Genomic DNA, 16,153 nt, shown 5'->3' with positions numbered 1-16,153 from the left:
GTGCTTGCAGTGCCAAGCCTGCCGTCGCCTGCACCCAAAGAGCTGTCCCCAGCGGGTCCCTGCTCGGCTTTCTCGCTGCTGCCGTCTCTGCCATGTCTCTCACCCCCTTCACCCAAACGGTGCCCGGCCAAGCCCTGTCCACATAGGTCAGAGCCCGGCCCGGCCCTGGAGGTGTCTTGGTCCTGGCCTGCGACATGGACCTGTGGGGATTTTTTGGGGCGGGGGTTGGGCTGCTGAACTGTGGGAGCTGCCTGCTTACCACAGCCTGGTCACCATGCTCTGCAATGGCAGCTGGGCCTGGCCCCTGGGTCCCACCCGACCCTCATCAGCCGAGTCAAACACAACCCGCAGCAACGAGGCCTCACCCGACCCTCAGCAGCCGGGTCTCAGCGCAGCATCTCTGTCTCTTTCAGTCTCGTTCCCGCACGCAGAGGGGCTGGCACACGGCAACAGCAGGTGAGTGCAGAGGCCTCCCACCCCACGCTCCGCAGCGGCCGGGGGCTGCTGGGGAAACCCTCCAGCAGGGCTACCCAGCACGCAGTGAACATAAGCCCCAGCCCTACCCTCTCTCCCTGCAGACCAGGCATGCTGGCCATGGCCACCAGCGCCTCCAACTACCCCTGGCTGGCGGACTCGTGGCCCGCCCCCAACCTGCTGCTCAATGGGAATGCCAAGGAGCCTGGCACGAGCTGCTGCACGGGGATCCATGATGCCACGGAGAGATATTACAATGGTACTGGTGGGGCATGGGGAGCTGCGGGTGGCCAGGCCGTGGCAGGGGGCTGGGCTTAGAGCAGCCAGGAAAGGGGCCAGGACGAATGGGCCCATGTCTGGGGCATCTCCGGCCCCAAGGCTGTGGGGGCTGGGTGGGCGAAGGAGCCGAGCTGAGTCCCTCTTTGGGGGCCCAAGCCGGCTTTGCTGTCGCTGGCTCTGGGGAGCAGATGGGCCGAGCTCCTGGAGAGGGGCAGGAGAAGCAGCCCAAGGCAGCTGGTCCAACGCTGGGAACTCTGGGCCAGCAACAGCTCAGCCACGTGGTGGGCAGGACAGGAGCCAAATGACCCCAAACGTGGCTGAGCTGTCCCCATAGCGCAGTGTCCTGTGTCTGTAACTTGCCCCGCAGAGGCTGGGATTTCCAACTACCTCGCCCAGACGGAGAAGTTTGGGGCGGGCACGTCGGACGGGCCCATTTACAGCACCATTGACCCTGCCAGCGACGAGATGAGGACCTTCAACGGGGCCTTCTCGCAGCACACCACGCCTTATGCCAGCACGCCCCTGGTGCCATACGGGGTGCCCAGCCTGCCCTCCCCTGACGCAGAGGAGAGCCCGCGGAGCCCCCAGCCTGGCCCCTCCGGCAGCCAGTACGCGCTCCCGGAGCGCAGCAGAGCTGAGCAGGGTAGGGACGCCGTTGGGTGTGCAGCTGGTCGGGCTGTGGAGCCCGGGGGACGCGGGGTGGGGGCCCAGTGAGCCAGTGCCAGGCACAGAGTTGGCTCTTCCGACGGCTGGCCCCAGGCACCCTCTGGGCATGGGAGCCACCTTCCGCTGCCAGGAGCACCCCAAGGACACCGCAGAGTGCTGGGAAGCGCCGTGTGTCTCCAAAGGGGATTGGCTGGACCCTGGGCCCAGCCCACGCCCTCAACAGCCACTGTGGACTCCGAGGGCAGGCGAGAGGCAGGGGGCTCGCTGTGGGGCTGCCCCACTCGCTGTGTCAGAAAAGCCTGTCTGGCTCCGGTCTCTCTAGTGGTGAAAATCGGCAAAGCAAAGTCGATGGGGAAGCCGGTGAAAACACCCTCGCTGAACTGGACGGAGCTGCTGCCCCCTCCACCTCCGGCCAGCGAGCTGAGCCAGTACGTGGAGGAGGCGGAGGAGGAGGAGGAGGAGGAGGAGGAGGAGGAGCTGGCTGCCAGGTGAGCACAGTTACCGCTCTCTCTGTCCTAGCAGGGACGGTGCCACCGCACAAACACCCAGCAATCCCACGGCCAGGATCTCGGTGCCCATGGCAACACAGAGTCTGCACCAGTGGCTGCCAGGATCGGGCAAACATTGCCACTCGCACCAGACTCCCCCAGCCCTGCCAGAGGCACTGCAGGGAGCTGGGAGGGCCCAGGCAGACCTATGGCATTGCCAGCCTGCCTGGGTCAGGTCAGAGGCTCGGTCAGGGGAGTCTATGACAGAGGCTGATTACAGCCATAGCCATGGGGCGCTTCCCCCTTCGGCCTGGCTTTGCGCCGGGGGCCTGTAGAGCTGGGCAGGGAGGCACGTGGAGCCGGGTGGGGAGGCTAGTGGGACGGGCAGGGAGGCACGTGGAGCCGGGTGGGGAGGTCTGTGGGATGGGCGGGGAGGGGCGTGGAGCCGGGCAGGGAGGCGTGTGGGACGGGGGGGGAGGCCCGTGGGAGGGGCAGGGAGGCGCGTGGAGCCGGGCAGGGAGGTACGTGGGACAGGCCGGGGGGCGTGTGGAGCCGGGCGGGGAGGCCCGTGGGACAGGCGGGAAGGCACATGGAACCGGGCTGGGAGGCCTGTAGGACAGACGGGGAGGCGTGTGGGACGGGTGGGGAGGCCCGTGGGACGGGCGGGAAGGCACATGGAGCCGGGCAGGGAGGCCCATGGGGCAGGCGGGGAGGCATGTGGGACGGGCAGGGAGGTGCGTGGGACGGGTGGGGAGGCCCGTGGGACAGGCGGGGGGGCGTGTGGAGCCGGGCAGGGAGGCCCGTGGGACAGGCGGGAAGGCACATGGAGCCAGGCGGGGAGGCTCATGGGACGGGCGGGGAGGCGTGTGGGCAAGGTGGGGAGGCCCATGGGACGGGCGGGAAGGCACATGGAACCGGGCGGGGAGGCGCATGGGATGGGCGGGGAGGCCCGTGGGATGGGCAGGAAGGGGCGTGGGACGGGCGGGAAGGCACATGGAACCGGGCGGGGAGGCGCATGGGATGGGCGGGGAGGCCCGTGGGATGGGCAGGAAGGCACATGGAGCCGGGCGGGGAGGCCCGTGGGACGGGCGGGAAGGGGCGTGGGACGGCTGGGAAGGAGCGTGGGACAGGTGGGGAGGCCCGTGGGATGGGCGGGGAGGCACATGGAGCCGGGCGGGGAGGCCCGTGGGACGGGCGGGAAGGGGCGTGAGACAGGTGGGAAGGTGCGTGGGACGGGTGGGGAGGCCCGTGGGATGGGCGGGGAGGCACATGGAGCCGGGCGGGGAGGCCCGTGGGACGGGCGGGAAGGGGCGTGAGACAGGTGGGAAGGTACGTGGGACGGGTGGGGAGGCCCGTGGGACAGGCAGGGAGGCACATGGAGCCGGACGGGGAGGCCCGTGGGACGGACAGGAAGGTGCATGGAGCTGGGCAGGGAGGCCCGTGGGATGGGTGGGGAGGCATGTGGGACGGGCGGGGAGGCGTGTGGGACGGACGGGGAGGTGCGTGGGACGGGCGGGGAGGCCCGTGGGACGGGCAGGAAGGCACATGGAGCCGGGCGGGGAGGCCCGTGGGACGGGTGCGGTGGCATGTGGAGCCGGGCGGGATGAGGGCGGCCTGCGGGGCTGAGTGGGGTGGCTGTGAGAGCCAAGGCGCCGTCCAGGCCTGTGGTGCCCGGCAGGGTCTAACATACCCCCACTTGCAGCGCGGAGGCGGAGGAATGGTGCCCCCCGCTGCCCGAACGCACCTACCTGATGGAGAATGTCCAGGAGGAGCAGTGCCCCCTGCCCCCGCCCCGCGGCGACATCTCCTCACCCGTCCACTCCTACGGGCAGCAGTCCACGGCCACGCTGACGCCCTCGCCGCGCGATGAGATGAGAGCTGCCGAGGACATCCCCAGGCTGCATCACTTCGAGATCCCGCACCTGCCCCGGTAGGAGGCGCCCCCACCCCACCCCTGGGGCTCCGAGCCTTTCGCAGGAGAGAGAAGCTGTGCGAGTGAAGTGCCAGCCTGGGTCACGCCAGCTTCCCCACTCAGCTCTGCCTGTGCTCCTCAATCCCGACCCGCAGCCCCCTGATACCCCAGCCCGGGGCTCCCCCCATACACGTAAGAACGGACAGACTGGGTCAGACCAATGGACCCTCTAGCCCAGGATCCTGCCTTCCAACAGCAGCCAGGGACAGGTGCTTCAGAGGGAAGGTACAGAACGGGGCAATTATCCCCTGTCGTCCAGTCCCAGCTTCACATCAGAGTTTAGGGACTCACAGAGCATGGAGTTGCTGTCCTGACCCTCTGGGCTAACAGCCATAGTCAGACCTATCCTCCACAAACTTAGCTAATTCTTTTTTGAACCCTGTTATAATTTGGCCTTCACAACATTCCCCACGGGCAGCAGATAGAGTCCCCCTTTGGGGAGGCAAGCCACAGCTCTGCCCCTTCTGTCCACGCTCCCGCCCCATGGCCGGAGCCCCAAGGACCCCCCTCTTGCCCGAAGAAGCCCCGAGCACCCCCTGTCGGCCAGAGGAGTCCCGGGGCAGCCGGAGCCCCGAGCCCCACACACACACACTCACACCTACCCGGAGGTTCCCCCAGACTCCCCTCCCCTCTGTGGCCCAGAGGAGCCCCAAGCCAGGTGCACCTCCCCTCCCAAGACCCCAAGCTGCCCGGGGAAAAGCATTTCTCTGATCTGTCTCTGTGCTGTGCTCCATGCAGTTTCTGGGGCAGCTGAGGAGGAAGCATTTGCTATTTAGCCTCCTGGGTTCCTCAGTAATCTCCCTTGACTCCCCTGGCCTGTTATACCTGCCGCCCATGACATCCCCTGGCAAGGAGTTCCACAGGTTGACAGTGCGTTGTGTGAAGAAGTACTTCCTTGTGTTTGTTTTAAACGTGCTGCCTATTCATTTCATTGGGTGACCCCTGGTGCTTGTGTTATGTGAAGGGGTAAATTACACTTCCTTAGCCACTTTCTCCACATCATTCATGATTTTATAGACCTCTGTCATATCCCCCCTTCAGTGGCGTTGGAACGCTTTTCATAGTGGGGGTGCTGAAAGCCAGGAAAACTATCCCCAAACTTTTTATCACGTGCCCCCCCCCCAGAGCTGAGGCCAGGAGCAGGGCCGTGTGTCCGGGGGGGACACAGACAGGGATAAGGTGGCCGAGGCTGGGGGCAGGCGCGGAGCCAGGAGCGGAGCCCCGCCTGCGGGACCGGCAACTGGGCCCCCGCGTGTGTGGCTGGGAGCGGGGCCGGCAGCTGGGATACCGTATAAAACTGGGGGTGCTGCAGCACCCCCCACACTCCTACTTCCCGTGCCTGTGCCCCCCTTAAAACTCAATAGTCCCCGTCTTTTTAATCTCCCCTCATACAGAAGCTGTTCCACCCCCCCAATCATTTGTGTTGCCCTGCACTGTACTTTTCCCAGTTCTAATGTATCTTTTTTGAGCTGTGGCCACCAGAACTGCACACAGTATTCAAGGTGTGGGCGCACCAGGGGTTTATACAGTGGCATTAGGATATTTTCTTTCTGTTTATCCCTTTCCTAATGGTTCCCAACATTCTGTTCACTTTTTTGACTGACACTGCACTTTGAGCGGATGTTTCCAGAGAACTCTCCACAGTGACCCCCAAGATCTCTTTCTAGAATGGTAACAGCTAATTTAGACCCCATCATTTTGTATGGTTTTTTGGGATTATGTTTTCCAATGGGCATTACTCTGCATTTATCAAGATTGAATTTCATCTGCCATTGTGCCACCCAGCCACTCAGTTCAGTGAGATCCCTTTGTAACTCTTCACAGTCCGCTTTGGATTTAACTATCCTCAGTAATTTTGTATTGTCTACAAACTTTGCCACCTCTCTGTTCACGCCTTTCCCCCCATCATTATGCTGAACAACAATGGTCCCAGTATAGATCATTGGGGGACGCCGCTATTTACCTCTCTCCATTGTAAAAACTGATAATTTATTCCTACCCTTCGTTTCCTGTCTTGTAACCAGTTATTGATCCATGAGAGGACCTTCCCTCTTATCCCATGATAGCTTACTTTGCGTAAGAGCTTTTGGTGAGGGACCTTGTCAAAGGCTTTCTGACAGTCCAAGTACAGTATATCCAAAAAATCACCCTTGTCCACATGCTTGTTGACCCCCTCAAAGAATTCTAGTAGATTGGTGAGGCATGATTTCCCTTTACAAAAGCTCTGTTGACTCTTCCCCAACATAGTGTGTTCATCTATGGTCTTGTCTGACAATTCTGTTCTTTACCATGTGCTCCTCCGTACCTGTCGGCTTTCCCCCAGCCCTTAGTTTAAAAAAATCCTCTACAAACATTTTAATGTTAAGTGTCAGCAATCTGGTTCTGGTTTGGTTTAGGTGGTATCCATCCTTCCTGTATAAGCTCCTCCTTTCCCAAAAGTTTCCCATTTCCTACTAAATCTAAATCCCTCCTCCGAACACCATTGTCTCATCCAAACATTCTGCCGGTCTAACTGGCCCTGTGTGTGGAGGTGGACGCATTCAGAGAATGCTACCATAAAGGTCCTGGACTTCAAGCTCTTACCTAGCACCCTAAATTTGACCTCCAGGACCTCACTCCTACCTTTCACTATGTCACTGGTACCCACAGGTACCATGATTCCCGGCTCCTTCCCATCACTGCACATAAGTCTGTCTAGATGTCTCAAGAAGTCCTCAACCTTTGCACCCAGCTGGCAATTCACTATGTGGTTCTCCCGGTCATCACAACCCAGCTAGCTATGTTTCTAATGATTGACTCCCCCAGTACTGTTACCTGGCTCTTCTAATTGAGGTCCTCTCCCCCGAAGAGGTATCCTCAGTGTGAGTGGACACCATGCCATCATCTGGAAGGAGGATCCCAACTATGGGATAGTTCCCTCTGCTCCATTTTGATGTTCTTCTTCCCCGAGACTTTCATCCTCCTCAACAGCACAGAGGCATCAGACTGGGGGTGGGACCCGCTTCTGTGTCCTGGAAGGTCTCATCTCTGCATCTCTCTGTCTCCATTAGCTCATCCCATTCAGACACTCTGGTCTCCAGAGCTCCTTGCACCAAACACGCACACAGCAAGCCATCTGCCCACAAGGCAGGTAACCGTACTGGCTGCACTCCATGCAATACGCTGGCTAGCCTCGGTCTGCTGCGGGACTCTGCCTGCATGCTTTGTGCTCTTGCAGGGATTTTGGTTGGTTGGTTGGCTTTTTGGAGGGGGGCACTTGTTGGCCTAGGTTCAGAGAATGGTTGTTAGGAGCATCTGGCTCTCATGCTCCCTCTGTAAACTCCCCTGGTTGCTAGCTCTTCCGGTCGCTCTGGAGCTGACCTGTTCACCCCGTTCTACCTGATCCAGCCCCTTGCCAAGGGAGCCTAAAGGGGTTAGGGCTCAAAGGACAGCAGGCTAGAGCCTCATTAAGAAACCCCAGGTCACTAGCCTCAGCACACAGCCCCCCGAACAGCCCACACTATAAATTCCAGTCAAGCAGGCATATGGCAAGCACACAAAAACAAAGTAACAGATAATCAGCTCCCCGCAAGGGCCACGTAGTCACTCCTCCTTCACCTGGAGAGCTTTCTCGCACAACTCCCTGTGTCCTAACTCTGCCAGTGCCCCTCAAGCCCAACCGCCAGCCCCTGCTACCCCAGCCCTGGGCCCCACACGCCGCTCTGCCGGTGCCCCTCAATCCCGACCCACAGCCCCTGCTACCCCAGCCCTGGGCCCCCCCAGCTCTGCTGTATCCTGACCTGCAGTATCCACGCTTACCCTCGCCTGGGACAACGCTGTGCTGTGGCTTTCGAACGGGGATGTCCCCCGGAGGTTCCAGGGAGACCCAGCTGGGCCAGGGGTGATTAATGCCCAGGGTGGCTCTCTGGTTGCCTGATGAATTATTCCACATTACCTGTGCTCTTCCCCCACTTCTTCGTCCCCTCCAGCACCCCCCCCCCCCGCCGGCAGTGCCTGGGAGCCTGTCTGATGTGCACAAGAGGCTGCATTCTCGTGACTTTCGCAGCCTGGGAGCAGAGCTGGGGCCGAAGGGGGCCCAGAGCAGTCCTGCGGCGTGGCCCTTGTCCAGCCAGTGGAGATGGGTTGCTGGGTCTTGGTCCAGTTCCTGCTGGGCAGGTGCCCCCAGAGCAGAGCTGTGCGCAGCCCTGCCCCACTGGCAGTCTGACGGGGCCAGAGAGGCTGGGCTCTCCTCTCAGCTGGGGCTCATTGGCAGGGGGCAGCTGTAGCCATGGCTGGTGTTTGCAAGTCTGCCCGGGTGGGGTGCGTGGGTTCCCGGAGACCTGCTCCTGGAGCCGCCTGCTCCCAGGCAGTGCGTGGGTTAACTGGGCTGGCCTTGCTGTTTTCCAGGCGGTTGCCGAACGGCTCGGGGGCTTTGCCCAGGGCCCCGAGCCCTCCCCTGACCCAGTCTGACCCAAATCTCAATGCCCTTACGGAGGGGGCCGATGGCCACACACCCAGACACGGGCACAGACGCAACCTGAGCCAGACCCCAGCGCACAGTGCTGAGAACATCAGTTCCCCAAGCCCAGGTGAGTGCAGCCCAGCCCTCTACGTTCCCGCAGCAGCACCCAGCCCCGGCAGGTGGGGGCACCTGTGCCCAGACAGAGGGACTGATACCCCCTCTCCCACCATGGTCAGCCTGGTTTCTGGGGCTGCCAGGGTGGGATCGGTGTGCTCCGGCTGTGGAGAGCTTTGCTAAAGCCTGCGGAGAGCTGGGGGAACAGCGAGCCAGGCGCTGTGGGCACGTGCGTGGCCCATGGACCGAGCGCTCAGCCGCCGGCGCCCGTGGGTGGAGATGGGAGACAGAGGCAGGTCAGGGACTCACGCTGCCTTTGCCGACAGGTAAAGCCCGCCCCACTCCCGGTGACGTGTCCCTCCCCCCAGCACAGAAAACGAGAACGAAGAAAAAGCCCAAGTCCAGCCATTACCGCCGGGAGAAGAAACAGGGAGGTGAGTGTGGGCACGGCACATGGCAGCGCCAGCGGCTCCTTCCTGTGGCAGCGAGCGCCCCGGCAATGCCAGCCGGGCAGCAAGGAGCAGGCCGGGCAGCACGGCTCCTGGCTCTTCTGTCTGCCAGGGAGCCAATGGCCCCATTGGTGTAACCTCCGTGTCAGGGCCCCCTTCCCAAGTCACACCAACCCCCATCAGTATCTCTGCTGGGGAGGGGCCTGGGTTGGGCTGGGTGTGATGGGCACAGCCTTACTGGCCCGCTGACAACAATTCCCTCTGCTTCTCACACAGATCTGCCACCGCCCCCACTGCCCCCGCCCAGCGAGGACCCCGGGGCCTCTGCTCAGCCCCCAGCGCCTCCACCGGCCTGCAGCGCCTCCTCTCTGGAGAGGGACGTGCACAGTGCCCGCGCCGCAGAGCGGAGAGCTGGCCATCGGACCGTGCTGGGCCAGCACCAGCACCGAGACGGTAACACCCGCTGTGCGGCACCCGCCAGAAACCGGCCACCCGCGGGCACAGACAGGCATGTGCCTGGTATGGTGCCATTGTCTGCGCAGCCAGCGCCCTGCCAGCCACACATGGAGCCTGACCCTCCCGATGTCTAGCCCCCCAGCTGGCTCCTGGCTGCTGGGAGGGCCCACGTGGTCCCAGGGCGTTGCGAGCAGGGCTGCAGGGTGGGGCTGTACGTGGGGCGCTGAGCAGACGTGGTGGCAATGTGGTTCCATGGCAGGGCACTGCGGGTCTCCGAGGTGCCCTGCAGCCAGACTCCAGGGGAGGCCATGGGGTCCAGGCCCTGCCTAGGAGCTGTGGGCACTGGGTACATTAAAGATCAAATGCCGTGGGGAGGTGGGGCTTAGCCATGGGGGCCTGAGCTGCCTGTCCCCTGCCATGTGCTGCAGGGGCTCCCTGCAGGGCCCCGTTCCGCCGGGCGCGTGTTGGGCAGGAGGCTGCGGGAGGCATCACCAGCCCCACCCACGCGCCTGCCCCTTCCCTTGCAGTGGAGGAGATCGTCCCATACAGCAGGCCCACCTTCCTCTCCAGAGGCCAGGTGTCAAGCAACTGCTCCACGACCGGCAGCTCGTCCTCCAGGGGCTCGACGGGGTCCCGGGGCCACGGCTCCGGCCGCAGCAGGACAGCCGGGGACCGTAGTGAGGTGAGCCAAGGCGCGTAACCTGGGGGCCTGCCAGGCACTGGGGGAGCAGCGACCTGCAGGGTCAGTATCTAGCAGCACGGTAGAGCCAGGGCAGGACACTGGGCCCCCTGGGGTGGGGCTGGTGTGTGGGGTGCCAAGCGTGGGCTGGATGGGGCTGATTCCCTTTCTCTCCACTGCACGCTGCACCGGGGCTGGTTTGCTCTCCTGGGTCTCCAGCCGGTGGGAGAGGGGTTTCGCTAGGAGGGGCAGGGAGGGCTCGGAACAGGGGCCTGGCCAAGCCAGACCATTAGGGGGCTTTAACCTTGCCCTGCGGGAGGGAGCAGCCCCATTCACATGGGCCCTGCTGTGCTGTGCTGTGGGGAGCCCCCGGGAGGGGCCCGCTGGCTCGGAGACAGCTGGGTGTTTCTGTGGTGGGCTGGGCAGCCGGATCACGGGCATGGCAGGGGTGTTCCCAATGGAGCTCCACCTCAGGGCAGCAGCCCCTAAAGGAGTCCTAGGGCGGGGAATGCTGAGGAGGGCTGGGTCCCACAGAAAGAGGGAGCTTGGATCCCCCCGGCCATGGCTGCCAGCGACAGGTGGGGCTGCTGTAGCATTTTCCCATGGCCAGTGGGCATCGCCTCAGGAGCTGGCGAGCTCTGGGGCTGGGGCCCCATGCTCTCTACAGCTAGGGGTGGGGCAGAGGGGCCCAGCCAAGCCGTGCTGTGTCTGGCCCATGCCCGCGTTGGCCTTAGCCCCTCCCAGGTCCCAGCCCTGCTGACGATTTTCTCTCTTTGCAGGAGAAGAGATGAAGCCAGCGGCGCTGGCTGAGTGAGCGGACGCAGGCTGAGAGCAGGGCTCTGCCCTGAGATCTGGGCTGGGCTCTGGGCTTTGGGCTGGTTTAATTGATGACACTGTGACTGGAGCCAGGCGGCCCAGTCCCTTGTAAATAGGTGGGGTTGGGAGCGGCAGGCAGGCTGTGTTTATACCCAGGACACGGGGCTCGTGGGTGAGGCCTGCATGGGCCCGTTCAGTACCAAGCCGGCAGTTCTGCAAAGGAAGGTTTGTGCCCAGCAGGGCAGGGGCAGGCAGCTGGGGCAGGACCAGCTTCAAGCCAGGCACAGAGAGCAGCCCACCCGCACGGCTCGCGTTGCCCGTGGGGCACTGCCAGCCCAACCAGCCCCTCGTGTGGGCAGGGGTGTTTTTTGGTAGCTAATGAACCCTTTTGTAAAACAACCAATAAAGCTGTTTGTTACCCTGGACAGAGCGACGGGCTTTGCTTATTGGGGCAGGGGAGGTCTGGGTCCTGGGTGATGGGCGGCAGCAGGGGGCTGCCCTGGGGCGGGGAGTGGGGGGCACGTCCTAGGCCTCAGAATATTCCCTAAACGTGCTTAATGCCACACTGCCAGTGCTGTGCGGAGCGGGCTCCTCGCCTGCACTGTTAGTCAAAGCTCAGGTTATTGCAAGTGAAAACTTAACAACAATCTCAGCTGTTCCCCGCCTGGGGCCATTTACCCGCTAGCCCCTGCCCAGGGCGGCCCCAGGTTAGTTCTGTGTCTCGTCCGTGTCACTGCCGGGCTCTGGCCCCCGCACCAGCTGAGTGAGGGGTCACTTCAAACCCGTGTCACGGATGGTTTGAAAAGGCCGGGCCGGGACAGGGATCGATGGGGCTGGCAAAAGCTTTTTATAAACCCTAAATTGGGGCTTGGCCCCAGGGGCTGGTCCAGCCTGGGGCAGGGGGAGCCGGCTGCTGAGGCTTGGCCCGGGGGCCAGACTCAGTGCTCAGTGAAGGGGGGGCCACCCGCTGCAGTCTCCAGCCCCAGCAAGGTGGGGAGGGACAGCCCAGCATGGCACTCAGTGCCCTGGCAACTCACTACGGTCTGGACCTGCCATGTGGGCAGGGGGGGGCGTGGGCGCTTGGGGCACTGCGAGATGCCATGTCTGCCAGGCCACGCCACGCTGCCCCTGCACTAACGACTCGCTGCCTGTGACGAACCCCAGGGCAACGGAGGGGTGTGCCCAAGCCTGGCCTCCAACACGCCCCTGCCCAGCCCACTGGCCGTGTCCGCTGAGCCTGCTCAGGGCCCGACTGGGGCGCATGGGGGTCCGAGTGCTAATGCCCTGGCTACACGTGTGTCTGCCCCGGGGGCATGGCAGGGGAGTGGCAGCAGATCACAGCTTGGCAAGTGCTGAGCCGAGGGGTCTCCCCTCACTGCTGGGACAGCTGTACCTCTGCCCATGGGGCCAGCATGCCATCCCCTGGCAGGGCCGAGCCGTCGGGCCAGCGCCGGGGGGGGCGGGAGCTGCAGACGCCGTGTTTGCAGGCACAGAACGTGCTCTGGAGCCCTGGCAAGCCCCTTACAGCAGCGCCGGGGACGTTCGGGCGCTGAGGTGGCTGGTGCTGGCCTCCTGCAGCGCTGCGGCCCGGGAGAAGGTCCCGGGCTGGGGGGGGCACCGGCGCACTCAGCTCCCTGGCTGAGAGGTACCCCGGCTTCTGCGGCTCAATGAGGCCTCCAAGCAGCAGCAGGGCTGTGGGTCACCTTCTGTCCCCCCGGTCACCTCCCTCCCGCCCCCCCAGGAATGGGGGGCAGCAGCAGCAGAGTGAACGTCACCTCCCGCGTTTTGCAGCCCAGCCCATGTGCTGCTCTGGGGCTGGGGGGCGGGGGGAATAGGGGAATCTCAAATAGACGCAGCGAGGCTATTTAACCTCTGTACTTGGCACTGGTGTGACTGAGGCTGTCATCCTGTGTCCCGTTCTGGTGTCCACAGGTCAAGAAGGATGCGGATAAATTGGAGGGGTCAGGGAAGAGCCACTAGAATGATTAAAGGGTGAGAAAACCTGCTTTATAGTGCCTACTCCTGGGGGCATCCTGCACAAAAAGATTCTGTGCCAAAAAATTAAAAATTCTGCGCACACTATTTTAAAATTCTGCAAATTTTATCTGTCAAAATAACACGACATAATCCCACCAGTTTCGGTTATTTTCATCATTTATTTCAAAATACCTGTCAACAAGTATGTCTGAAACAATGCAGACACACACAAAAATTCCCCCAGGAGTAGAGAGTTAAAGAAACCCCTATGACAACCCAGTTCCTATTTCTCTGCTCCCTTCCCCCCTTCCCCAGAGCCCAGATGGGGGGGCAAGACACCCACAATCCAACCCCCCCAAGGCCAGCTTCGGGCCCCCCCAGACTGCATCCAAACCCCCTTTCCCCAGAACCCAGCCGCAGGACCCCTCCAGTCCAGATACCTGCACACACACCCCCAGAGCTCAGCCGTGGCCCCCGAGCCCAGACACCCCACCCACACCCCGAGCCCAGAGATTCAAAGGGGGAAGCAGCCTGATACTTGGTCCCAGGCTTTCAATAGAGTGGAGTTTCCTGCACGCCTCCCTCAGGGCATTCTGGGAACTGCAGCTGGCAGGAACCCTCGAGCGTCCTCCCCTTCCCCCCGGCAGTGGCTTCTGTGTGGGAGCTGGGCTCGGCTGGGTCCAGCGGCCCCTAGTGGTGGCCAGCAGCAAAATTCTGCAGGCAAAACATTAATTTCTGCAAAATTCTGCATTGTGCAGTGGTGCAGAATTCCCCCAGGAGTAAGTGATGGACTCAAGGAGCTCGATCTAGTTAGCTTAACAAAGTGATGACATTGTTAAGCTGACTTGTGATGACCATCCCCATGTACAGAAAGAATAGCAAATATGGTAGACGACCAGCTTGGCTTAACAGAGAAATCTGTTAAACACAAAAAGGAAGCTTACAAGAAGTGGAAACTTGGACAGATGACTAGGGAAGAGTATAAAAATATTGCTCGAGCGTGCAGGGGTGTAATAGGAAGACCAAAGCACAATTGGAGTTGCCGCTAGCAAGGGATGTGAAGGGTAACGAGAAGGGTTTGTACAGGTATGTTAGCAAGAAGAAAAGGGTCAGGGAAAGCACGGGACCCTTACTGAATGCGGGAGGCAACATAATGACTCATGATGTGGAAATACCTGAAGTACTCAATGCTTTTTTTTGCCTCAATCTTCACAGACAAGGTCAGCTCCCAGATGGCTGCACTGGGCAGCACAGTATAGGGAGGAGGTGAACAGCCCTTAGTGGTAAAAGAACAGCTTAAGGATGATTTAGAAAAGCTGGACATGCCCAAGTCCCTGGGGCTGGATGCAATGCACCTGAGGGTGCTGAGGGAGTTGGCTGATGTGATTGCAGATTGACCATTATCTTTGAAAACTCGTGGCAATCAGGGGAGGTCCCGGATGACTGGAAAAAGGCTAATGTAGTGCCCATCTTTAAAAAAGGGAAGAAGGAGAATCTGGGGAACTACAGGCCAATCAGCCTCACCCCAGACCCTGGAAAAATCATGGAGCAGGTCCTCAAGGAATCAATTCTGAAGCACTTGGAGGAGAGGAAGATGATCAAGAACAGTCAACATGGATTCACCAAGGGCAAGTCATGGCTGACCAAGCTGATTGCCTTCTTTGATGAGAAAAATGGCTCTGTGGATATGGGGAAAGTGGTGGATGTGATATACCTTGACTTTAGCAAAACTTTTGATACAGTCTCCCACAGTATTCTTGCCAGCAAGTTAAAGAAGTATGGGCTGGATGAATGGACTATAAGGTGGATAGAAAGCTGGCTAGATCATCAGGCTCAACAGGTAGTAACCAACAGCTCGATGTCTAGTTGACAGCCAGTATCAAGCAGAATGCCCCAGGGGTCGGTCCTGGGGCTGGTTTCGTTCAACATCTTCATTAATGATCTGGATGATGGGATGGATTGCACCCTCAGCAAATTCACGGATGACACTAAGCTGGGGGGAGAGGTAGATATGCTGGAGGGTAGGGATAGGGTCCAGAGTGACCTAGACAAATTGGAGAATTGGGCCAAAAGAAATCTGATGAGGTTCAGCAAGGACAAGTGCAGAGTCCTGCACCTAGGACGGAAGAATCCCATGCACTGCTACAGGCTGGGGACCAACTGGCTAGGCAGCAGTTCTGCAGAAAAGGACCTAGGGGTGACAGTGGACGAGAAGCTGGATATGAGTCAACAGTGTCCCCTTGTTGCCAAGAAGGCTAATGGCATATTGGGCCGTATTAGTAGGAGCATTACCAGCAGGTTGAGGGAAGTGATTATTCCCCTCTATTCGGCACTGGTGAGGCCACACCTGGAGTATTGCGTCCAGTTTTGGTCCCCCCACTACAGAAGGGATGTGGAGAAATTGGAAAGAGTCCAGTGGAAGTCAACGAAAATGACTAGGGGGCTGGGGCACATGACTTATGAGGAGAGGCTGAGGGAACTGGGGTTATTTAGTCTGCAGAAGAGAAGAGTGTGGGGGGATTTGATAGCAGCCTTCAACTACCTGAAGGGGGTTTCCAAAGAGGCTGGAGCTCGGTTGTTCTCAGCAGTGGCAGATGACAGAACAAGGAGCAATGGTCTCAAGTTGCAGTGGGGGAGGTCTAGGTTGGATATTAGGAAAAACTATTTCACTAGGAGGGTGGTGAAGCACTGGAATGGGTTACCTAGGGAGATGGTGGAATCTCCATCTGTAGAGGTTTAAGGTCAGTCTTGACAAAGCCCTGGCTGGGATGATTTAGTTGGGGATTGGTCCTGCTTTGAGCAGGGGGTTTGACTAGATGACCTCCTGAGGTCTCTTCCAACCCTAATATTCTATGATTCTATGACTTGATCACAGTCTATAAGTACCTACATGGGGAACAAATATTGACTAAGGGGCTCTTCAATGCAGCAGGGAAAGGTCTAACATGTTCCCATGGCTAGAAGTTGAAGCTAGACTAAGTCAGACTAGAAATAAGGCATACATTTTTGACAGTGAGTAATTTCCCAAGAGTCGTGGTGGATTCTCCATCACAGGCAATGTTTAAATCCACATTGGCTGTTATTCCAAAAGCTCTGTGCTAGGCCTTATTGTGGAGCAGGTCTTTGACCTGTGCTATGCAGGGTTCAGACTAGATGGTCACAGTGGTCCTTTCTGGCCTTAGACTCTATGAATTTCTGCCCAGCTGCCCCATGCCAGGTGGTGAGTTTGGCCCTGCAGTCCAGGAAGGGGAATCATAGAATCATAGACTCACAGGACTATTCCAGTCCCCTGCACTCAAGGCAGGACTAAGTATTATCTAGACCATCCCTGACAGGTGTTTG

At 60.3% G+C, this 16,153-nt stretch overlaps 1 protein-coding gene across 2 annotated transcripts in view; it reads left to right on the top strand.

The window, feature by feature from the left end:
• The window catches only part of ROBO3 (roundabout guidance receptor 3), a 237,877-nt gene extending 226,623 nt beyond the window's left edge, over window positions 1–11,254 (top strand). For both annotated transcript variants that reach the window (XM_074936629.1, XM_074936630.1), the window contains exons 19-28: window positions 414–456; window positions 579–733; window positions 1,121–1,396; window positions 1,742–1,907; window positions 3,610–3,837; window positions 8,266–8,447; window positions 8,761–8,868; window positions 9,160–9,336; window positions 9,867–10,021; window positions 10,798–11,254. In XM_074936629.1, coding sequence (XP_074792730.1) covers window positions 414–456; window positions 579–733; window positions 1,121–1,396; window positions 1,742–1,907; window positions 3,610–3,837; window positions 8,266–8,447; window positions 8,761–8,868; window positions 9,160–9,336; window positions 9,867–10,021; window positions 10,798–10,809 — 1,502 coding nt within the window. In that variant the 3' untranslated portion in view covers window positions 10,810–11,254. The remainder of the gene's footprint in view (window positions 1–413; window positions 457–578; window positions 734–1,120; window positions 1,397–1,741; window positions 1,908–3,609; window positions 3,838–8,265; window positions 8,448–8,760; window positions 8,869–9,159; window positions 9,337–9,866; window positions 10,022–10,797) is intronic.
• The last annotated feature ends 4,899 nt before the right edge of the window (window positions 11,255–16,153 follow it).

The sequence above is a fragment of the Natator depressus genome, chromosome 22 (genome assembly GCF_965152275.1).
Source record: "Natator depressus isolate rNatDep1 chromosome 22, rNatDep2.hap1, whole genome shotgun sequence".
Classification (NCBI taxonomy): Eukaryota; Metazoa; Chordata; order Testudines; family Cheloniidae; genus Natator; species Natator depressus.
Note: the sequence above shows the minus strand (reverse complement) of the source record. Positions and strands in the feature narration are given on the sequence as shown.